We start from the raw sequence: 9,808 nt of genomic DNA, 5'->3' as shown, positions 1-9,808 counted from the left end.
CGGTCACACACACACGGCTCTCTGCAGGAGGACACACTGACACCTCCTCCTCCTGCTCCTCCCTATGCTCCTGATCTGGAGGTCCACAGCTGCCTGCTGCTTCTCTGGCTTCCACCTCCTCTCTCTGCACCTCCTCTTCCTTTTGCCCCTCCTCTTCCTCCTCCACTTCCTGGTGTGGGAGGGGCCTCACCATGGCCTGACACTCTAGCTCCGCCCCGAGGCTGGAGAGAGGCTGGGGAGCATTCTCAGCAGGCTCCACCTGGACCGCCTCCAGGTCAGCTGGCTCGGCCAATCGGACATCGTGGGGCGATGTGCAGCTCCTGTAACCCATGGCGATGGCAGGGTAGGTGTATCCAGGAGGCAAGTCTATAAAAACATAGGAAAGAGAAAAGGGAGGCAGGTTTAAAAGAGGAATAAGTAATAAGTAAAAAAGCTTCACAACAAAAAGTCAAAATCATTTCTCAAAAGCCAGATGATCGTCCCTACGACTCTTTTTCTCTCTCTCTCTCTCCTGTGAAGTGTGGTCAGAGGCTGTTCAAAAGGCCTAACCCTGAGGACCCGCCCTGAATAGAACTCACTCCAGGGTCATGAGAGGGTAGAGAGGCACAGGAAGAGGAAATTACGTAGGTGGCACTGCGCCTTGATCTCACAACACACAGGAAGGGAGTGAACCGTGTGCGTGTGCGTGTGTGAACGTGTTATTCAGCGTAGGTGTGTGTTAGCTTGCTATTTGAAGTGTAGGAGGTTTCCTTTATCAAAGGTGGCCTGCCACTTTTATATCTTCTGGCGTGGAATGGCATAGCAAGGCAGTTAGCGAGGCGTTAATGGTGATGAAGAGGGTGTGGGCCTGGGGGGGCGGGGCCTATAAGGCTCTGAGCGAGGTGTTTCTCAGTCATTACCGAGGTGACAGTGCTGAGAGAGAGACCAGCCGGGCCGGCAGCCATTTTATGTGTTTACTTCTCCAGCTCAGAGCTGCTTTATGTGTCAATCCCAGGGCTCGCCAGCCAACCCCAGCCACTCACACACGATGCGTCACAAATGGCACTCTATTCTTTATTTACTTTTGACCAAGGGCTAGGGAATAGGGTGACATTTGGGACACAGGCACAGGCATGAGCCATAGAAGCAGAACAATATCATTAAGGACCCCATAGGCTGTGGCAGTTACTGGATGATGATCTGTAGTGCTATGTCCTCTGTTGCTGGATGATGATCTGTAGTGCTATGTCCTCTGTTACTGGATGATGATCTGTAGTGCTATGTCTGGATGATCTGTATGCTATGTCCTCTGTTACTGGATGATGATCTGTAGTGCTATGTCCTCTGTTGCTGGATGATGATCTGTAGTATGTCCTCTGTTGCTGGATGATGATCTGGATGATGATGATGATCTGTAGTGCTATGTCCTCTGTTGCTGGATGATGATCTGTAGTGCTATGTCCTCTGTTGCTGGATGATGATCTGTAGTGCTATGTCCTCTGTTACTGGATGATGATCTGTAGTGCTATGTCCTCTGTTACTGGATGATGATCTGTAGTGCTATGTCCTCTGTTGCTGGATGATGATCTGTAGTGCTATGTCCTCTGTTGCTGGATGATGATCTGTAGTGCTATGTCCTCTGTTGCTGGATGATGATCTGTAGTGCTATGTCCTCTGTTGCTGGATGATGATCTGTAGTGCTATGTCCTCTGTTGCTGGATGATGATCTGTAGTGCTATGTCCTCTGTTGCTGGATGATGATCTGTAGTGCTATGTCCTCTGTTGCTGGATGATGATCTGTAGTGCTATGGATGATGATCTGTAGTGCTCCTCTGTTGCTGGATGATGATCTGTTGCTGGATGATGATCTGTAGTGCTATGTCCTCTGTTGCTGGATGATGATCTGTAGTGCTATGTCCTCTGTTGCTGGATGATGATCTGTAGTGCTATGTCCTCTGTTGCTGGATGATGATCTGTAGTGCTATGTCCTCTGTTACTGGATGATGATCTGTAGTGCTATGTCCTCTGTGCCAGACCTATCAGTCATTTACAGTTTTCACAGATATACTTTGAAGGCCAGGGTTGTTAGTGTTGAACCCTTGACAGCTGAATGAGCTGTGTGTCTCTAACTATCTTGCATATCCCTCTTAACAGTCTATTGTCATCATACATATTTCTCATATGACCCTCAGAGAGCTTCTAAAATATCACACAGGCTGCGTTTACACAGGCAGCCCAATTCTGATTTAATGTGAAAAGATCTAAGGTGATTGGTTAAAAGACCAATTAGTGGAAAAAATATCAGAATTGGGCTGCCTGTGTAAACGCAACCTAAGTGAAATGTTAGTGTGAATATTGGAATGTAACCCGGGGATGTGTCCCAATAGTTTCTCCAATATCCTGAAGAGAGCACCTGTTCACTTCTTCCACAAATGTAGAACCCTTAGGTTGGTGGAGGCATGAGCTAGTGGGGTTATTTTATACCCTTCATTGCCTTTCAAATCAGTGAAGGGAATTGAACAAGTGCACACTTTGGGAGGAAGGAGAGATAATTGGGACATAGTCAGAGTGGATGGACAGTGTGAGTTCCCTTACCAGGCTCCAGGGATTGTGGGTAATCCTGCAGGGGCTGTCCCTCTCCTCTCTTGTCCTGGGTCTCCGCCCCTTTTGGCAGCTGTGGGGGGGCGGGACTGATTTCCGGAGACCGAGGGGCGGCGGCTGCCGGGCTAGGGGCGGGGCAGGGGGTGGATGGGGTGCTCTTAGGGTGGGGGCGCAGGGTGGGGGACTGGGACTGGCAGCAGGGGGACAGGTGAGCAGTGCAGGCCCCGGGGTGGGGGTGTTTCTGTGGTAGGAGGAGTAGGGTTTGGAAGGTTTAGAACCTGGTGGCTCAGAGAGCAGCTCCTCCAACTCCACTGACTCTGGTCTCTTCTGCACCTAACCACAGAGGGACGAAAACACACAAACACCACTTAGAACATAGAGCAGGTGATTTACGTGTGAACAGAACGTTCCATTTACATGGGAATTTACTGTACGTGGCTCGGTCAATGTTGACAGTTCTCAGAGTCCCTTTGGATAAAAGTGTCAACATTGACCGACACATTAAATGATGGGGCCCATTGCAGGACTCAAGCCCACAACCCTGGTGTTGGCAGCACTAGTCCTTATCCACTGATCCATTGGAGTAAACCATGCACAACTCCCACAATGAGACTGAATGGAGCGATAGCCTAAAGTAGAGCACCCCATAATAACCAAAGACAAGCCCTAGAGAACATGCCCTACACTCTTAGAAAAAGGGTTCCAAAATGGTTCTTTGGCTGTCCCCATAGGAGAACCCTATTTGGTTCCAAGTAGAACTCTTTTGGGTTCCATGTAGAACCTTCTGGGGAAAGGAACTGAAAGGGTTCTACCTGGAACCAAAAAGTGTTCTTCACCGGGTTCTCTTATGAGGACAGCAAAATATTCTAGATAGCACCTGTTTTTCTATGAGTGTCGTGTCTACAGTCTAGATGATGTCGCCAAATCTTGAGCAATCTGCTGATTGACCAAGAGGCTTCATCAGTATTTCTATTGTGTGTGAAAGGTTGTAAAATCCAGGTAACTTTCCCAGAATGCCCTGCTTTTCCAGAAATCCTGGTTGGAGGATTCATGGATTTCCTCCTTATTTCGTTGTAATTCATCTATGCATGGTCACTGTAACTCTACCTACATGTACATATTACCTCCATTAGCCCGACTAACCGGTGCCCCCTCACACTCTGCACCGGTCCCACCTGTATATAGCCCCGCTACTGTTATTTTCACTCTCATTTTACCTATCTATTGTTTACCTAAAGCCTATTTTTTACTTAAAAATTGCACTGTTGGTTAGGGCTTGTAAGTAAGCAAGGCTAGGGCTTGTAAGTAAGCAAGGTTAGGGCTTGTAAGTAAGCAAGGCTAGGGTTTGTAAGTAAGCATGGTTAGGGCTTGTAAGTAAGCAAGGTTAGGGCTTGTAAGTAAGCAAGGCTAGGGCTTGTAAGTAAGCATGGCTAGGGCTTGTAAGTAAGCATGGTTAGGGCTTGTAAGTAAGCAAGGTTAGGGCTTGTAAGTAAGCATGGTTAGGGCTTGTAAGTAAGCATGGTTAGGGCTTGTAAGTAAGCATGGTTAGGGCTTGTAAGTAAGCAAGGTTAGGGCTTGTAAGTAAGCATGGTTAGGGCTTGTAAGTAAGCAAGGTTAAGAAGTAAGCAAGGTTAGGGCTTGTAAGTAAGCAAGGTTAGGGCTTGTAAGTAAGCAAGGTTAGGGCTTGTAAGTAAGCAAGGTTAGGGCTTGTAAGTAAGCAAGGTTAGGGCTTGTAAGTAAGCATGGTTAGGGCTTGTAAGTAAGCAAGGTTAGGGCTTGTAAGTAAGCAAGGCTAGGGCTTGTAAGTAAGCAAGGTTAGGGCTTGTAAGTAAGCAACAGGTTAGGGCTTGTAAGCATGGTTAGGGCTAAGCAAGGCTAGGGCTTGTAAGTAAGCAAGGTTAGGGTTAGGGCTTGTAAGTAAGCAAGGTTAGGGCTTGTAAGTAAGCATGGTAGGGGCTTGTAAGTAAGCAAGGTTAGGGCTTGTAAGTAAGCAAGGTTAGGGCTTGTAAGTAAGCAAGGTTAGGGTTTGTAAGTAAGCAAGGTTAGGGCTTGTAAGTAAGCAAGGTTAGGGTTTGTATTGAAGTAAGCATGGTTAGGGCTTGTAAGTAAGCAAGGTTAGGGCTTGTAAGTAAGCAAAGGGCTTTGAGTAAGCTGGCTAGGGCTTGTAAGTAAGCAAGGCTTTGTAGTAAGCATGGTTAGGGCTTGTAAGTAAGCAAGGTTAGGGCTTGTAAGTAAGCAAGGTTAGGGCTTGTAAGTAAGCAAGGTTAGGGCTTGTAAGTAAGCAAGGCTAGGGCTTGTAAGTAAGCATGGTTGTAGGGGTTAGGGCTTGTAAGTAAGCAAGGTTAGGGCTTGTAAGTAAGCAAGGTTAGGGTCTAGTTTGTAAGTAAGCAAGGCTAGGGCTTGTAAGTAAGCAAGGCTAGGGCTTGTAAGTAAGCAAGGTTAGGGCTTGTAAGTAAGCAAGGTTAGGGCTTGTAAGTAAGCAAGGTTAGGGCTTGTAAGTAAGCAAGGTTAGGGTTTGTAAGTAAGCATGGCTAGGGCTTGTAAGTAAGCAAGGCTAGGGCTTGTAAGTAAGCAAGGTTAGGGCTTGTAAGTAAGCAAGGTTAGGGCTTGTAAGTAAGCAAGGTTAGGGCTTGTAAGTAAGCAAGGTTAGGGCTTGTAAGTAAGCAAGGTTAGGGTTTGTAAGTAAGCATGGCTAGGGCTTGTAAGTAAGCAAGGTTAGGGCTTGTAAGTAAGCATGGTTAGGGCTTGTAAGTAAGCAAGGTTAGGGCTTGTAAGTAAGCAAGGTTAGGGCTTGTAAGTAAGCATGGCTAGGGCTTGTAAGTAAGCAAGGTTAGGGCTTGTAAGTAAGCAAGGTTAGGGCTTGTAAGTAAGCAAGGTTAGGGCTTGTAAGTAAGCAAGGTTGTAAGTAAGCAAGGGCTTGTAAGTAAGCAAGGTTAGGGTTTGTAAGTAAGCAAGGTTAGGGCTTGTAAGTAAGCAAGGTTAGGGCTTGTAAGTAAGCAAGGTTAGGGCTTGTAAGTAAGCAAGGTTAGGGCTTGTAAGTAAGCAAGGTTAGGGCTTGTAAGTAAGCATGGCTAGGGCTTGTAAGTAAGCAAGGTTAGGGCTTGTAAGTAAGCAAGGTTAGGGCTTGTAAGTAAGCAAGGCTAGGGTTTGTAAGTAAGCAAGGTTAGGGCTTGTAAGTAAGCAAGGTTAGGGTTTGTAAGTAAGCATGGTTAGGGCTTGTAAGTAAGCAAGGTTAGGGCTTGTAAGTAAGCAAGGTTAGGGCTTGTAAGTAAGCAAGGTTAGGGCTTGTAAGTAAGCAAGGTTAGGGCTTGTAAGTAAGCATGGCTAGGGCTTGTAAGTAAGCAAGGCTAGGGCTTGTAAGTAAGCAAGGTTAGGGCTTGTAAGTAAGCAAGGTTAGGGTTTGTAAGTAAGCAAGGTTAGGGCTTGTAAGTAAGCAAGGTTAGGGCTTGTAAGTAAGCAAGGCTAGGGTTTGTAAGTAAGCAAGGTTAGGGCTTGTAAGTAAGCAAGGTTAGGGCTTGTAAGTAAGCAAGGTTAGGGTTTGTAAGTAAGCAAGGTTAGGGCTTGTAAGTAAGCAAGGTTAGCAAGTAAGGTTAGGGCTTGTAAGTAAGCAAGGTTAGGGTTTGTAAGTAAGCAAGGTTAGGGCTTGTAAGTAAGCAAGGTTAGGGCTTGTAAGTAAGCAAGGTTAGGGCTTGTAAGTAAGCAAGGTTAGGGCTTGTAAGTAAGCAAGGTTAGGGCTTGTAAGTAAGCAAGGTTAGGGCTTGTAAGTAAGCAAGGTTAGGGCTTGTAAGTAAGCATGGTTAGGGCTTGTAAGTAAGCAAGGTTAGGGCTTGTAAGTAAGCAAGGTTAGGGCTTGTAAGTAAGCAAGGTTAGGGCTTGTAAGTAAGCAAGGTTAGGGCTTGTAAGTAAGCATGGTTAGGGCTTGTAAGTAAGCATGGTTAGGGCTTGTAAGTAAGCAAGGTTAGGGCTTGTAAGTAAGCAAGGTTAGGGCTTGTAAGTAAGCAAGGTTAGGGCTTGTAAGTAAGCAAGGTTAGGGTTTGTAAGTAAGCAAGGTTAGGGCTTGTAAGTAAGCATGGTTAGGGCTTGTAAGTAAGCAAGGTTAGGGTTTGTAAGTAAGCAAGGTTAGGGTTTGTAAGTAAGCATGGTTAGGGCTTGTAAGTAAGCATGGTTAGGGCTTGTAAGTAAGCATGGTTAGGGTTTGTAAGTAAGCAAGGTTAGGGCTTGTAAGTAAGCATGGTTAGGGCTTGTAAGTAAGCAAGGCTAGGGCTTGTAAGTAAGCATGGTTAGGGCTTGTAAGTAAGCAAGGTTAGGGCTTGTAAGTAAGCAAGGTTAGGGCTTGTAAGTAAGCAAGGCTAGGGTTTGTAAGTAAGCATGGTTAGGGCTTGTAAGTAAGCAAGGTTAGGGTTTGTAAGTAAGCAAGGTTAGGGTTTGTAAGTAAGCATGGTTAGGGCTTGTAAGTAAGCAAGGTTAGGGCTTGTAAGTAAGCAAGGTTAGGGTTTGTAAGTAAGCAAGGTTAGGGTTTGTAAGTAAGCATGGTTAGGGCTTGTAAGTAAGCAAGGTTAGGGTTTGTAAGTAAGCAAGGTTAGGGTTTGTAAGTAAGCAAGGTTAGGGCTTGTAAGTAAGCAAGGTTAGGGTTTGTAAGTAAGCAAGGTTAGGGCTTGTAAGTAAGCAAGGTTAGGGCTTGTAAGTAAGCATGGCTAGGGCTTGTAAGTAAGCATGGTGACAAATACACTTGGATTTGAATTCCAGGACCCTTCCAACCAGGGTTTCTAGAAAACCAGGGAATCTCTGGGAAAGTTTGGGGATTTTGCAACCCTAGGAGTGTGGAACCTGTGTTCAGCTGAGCCAGGCATTCATTCAACCTGGATATATTGACTCTTACTGTGTGCAATGACAAACCAGGCAGTTTGCATCACCATCCATACTGAGCCCAAACTATTCCAGAGGGAGAGTCAGCAAATCCTGGGATAATATTGGGCTATGAAGCTATAAATAGGTACTGTACTGTACATGCTGTTTGTGTGTGGGGAAGTACTGTACTATGTAACAAAGCTGCTGCTGTTGTCATGAGAATAAGGCTGTGTGTGTATTCATGATAATGTGTGTGCATCCGTGCGTACTTGTGTTTGTGTGTATGTAGGTATTCATGTTAATCTGTGGCCAGTATGCCACACCCACCTGGGCGTGGTTGGGTCTGTGTTGAAGCTCCATGGTCTGTGCTGCCCTGTGGTGCTGCTGGGGCTGTGGCTGTGGCTGTGGCTGTGGCTGTGGCTGTGGCTGGGGGTGTGACTGGGGGTGTGACTGGGGGTGTGACTGGGGGTGTGACTGGTGACTCTGTTGCTGTTGGTGTTGATGCTGCTGCTGCAGATGATGATGCTGTTGATGCTGCTGGAGAGCGTACAGCTCCTGTTGCCGTAGAAACTGCGAGCGGGAGTACACAGCGGGGTGTTGTGGGTGTATGTGGGAGGAGGGCCCTCGGGCTCCGTACACTGGGGGCCACAGCCCAGGCTGCTCCATCACATCTAATGAGAGAGAAAGGAGTGGATCAGAGGAGCCCACACACACACACACACACACACACACACACACACACACACACACACACACACACACACACACACACACACACACACACACACACACACACACACACACACACACACACACACACACACTCTCAAACTCACAAATGCATTCATGCACATGAATATGTACAAGTGCACATACCCACGTCCCAGCTAGGACATAAAGCTCTGAGAACCACACGTTTCTCAGAGCTTAGTAACAGCGTGATTTTGTCCTATGGTTATTTTGCATACAACTTTCCCACAACTTTATAGGAATAGTGCAGGATACCCAGCTAGCACATAACGTTCTGAAAACCACATGTTTCTTCGTTGGGAATGGTTTCCTACACGTTTCCTAATGGTTCTATATATAGGCATGTTCTCAGAATATTAAAAACTTTCCAGAAAAATTACAAGAAAACATTAGTAACATACTAAGAACGTTATTTAAAAACAAATACATTTCGTTCTCAGCGTCAACAAAACTCTATCCTCTGCCATACCTGATCTTAATTAGTGGTTGTTTCCTTTGATCTAGGGTCTGTTTGATAGACTAAAATGAACATCTTTGTATGAATTTATAAAAAACCCTGTCATGCTAGCGCCATCCTGGGGGTGTAGTGAACTAATTCCATAGAGAACAGAAGATCATAGGTTCGAATCTCATTGACGGTGTGCCACTATAAAAATGCATGATTAATGACTAAGCAAATTAATCAAATGAATTCAAAACAGTTAACCCTAACTAAGCTAACATTGCTGTTAAAAGTCTTATTGAAACATGTTCTCAGAATGTTATTTATTACCTTCAAATAACCTATAATTTCCATTCTCAGAACGTTAATAAAACCTTGTGGAACCATAGAAATGTTTACCGGTCAGGAAACGTATGGTGTCGTTCCCAGAACACATAGGAAACCAAAAACGTACGTACCCCATAACTTCCAAGGAACCAAATGTGCTCGCTGGGGTACACCCACACACACCCATACACACACACCCATACACACACACACACACACACACACACACACACACACACACCCGCACACACCCACACACACACACACACACACCACACACACACAAATCATTTACACACACACACACACACACACACACACACACACACACACACACACACACACACACACACACACACCACACACACACACACACACAAGATCACAATGGGGGAAAGGAGCTAAGCTGTACATAAATGTATGTCTCTCAGAAAGTATAACCCAGACATGTGCAGCATTGAGACATCTGTATGCTGGGACACCAGTACTGCCATCTCTCACACAAAAGCAAAGCCCACACTTACACACAAGATAACACACACAATGGGGGAAAGGAGCACACATAAATGATCACATCCCTCTGTTGAAAAACACTGCTGATCACATCTGCATGTTGAACAAACATTGTATCACATCCCTCTGTGAAACAAAGCTGCTGATCACATCCCTCTGTTGAACAAACACTGCTGATCACATCCCTCTGTTGAACAAACACTGCTGATCACATCCCTCTGGTAAACAAAGACTGCTGATCACATCCCTCTGTTGAACAAACACTGCTGATCACATCCCTCTGTTGAACAAACACTGCTGATCACATCCCTCTGTTGAACAAACACTGCTGATCACATCCCTCTGTTG

The 9,808-nt window shown here is 45.7% G+C and overlaps 1 protein-coding gene across 1 annotated transcript in view; it reads right to left on the bottom strand.

Annotated features, from left to right (window-relative positions):
- The window catches only part of LOC135532471 (BAH and coiled-coil domain-containing protein 1-like), an 84,464-nt gene extending 76,370 nt beyond the window's left edge, over positions 1-8,094 (bottom strand). Inside the window, 4 exon segments of the mRNA XM_064959972.1 lie at positions 1-366; positions 2,575-2,829; positions 2,832-2,913; positions 7,756-8,094. The exon segment at positions 1-366 is cut by the window's left edge and continues 678 nt beyond it. Of these exon segments, the coding sequence (XP_064816044.1) occupies positions 1-366; positions 2,575-2,829; positions 2,832-2,913; positions 7,756-8,094 (1,042 nt within the window).
- Positions 8,095-9,808: the final 1,714 nt, after the last annotated feature.

The sequence above is a fragment of the Oncorhynchus masou genome, unplaced genomic scaffold (genome assembly GCF_036934945.1).
Source record: "Oncorhynchus masou masou isolate Uvic2021 unplaced genomic scaffold, UVic_Omas_1.1 unplaced_scaffold_1874, whole genome shotgun sequence".
NCBI classification, from domain to species: domain Eukaryota; kingdom Metazoa; phylum Chordata; class Actinopteri; order Salmoniformes; family Salmonidae; genus Oncorhynchus; species Oncorhynchus masou.
The sequence above is the reverse complement of the archived record's forward strand: the minus strand, read 5'-3'. Positions and strand labels throughout refer to the sequence as shown.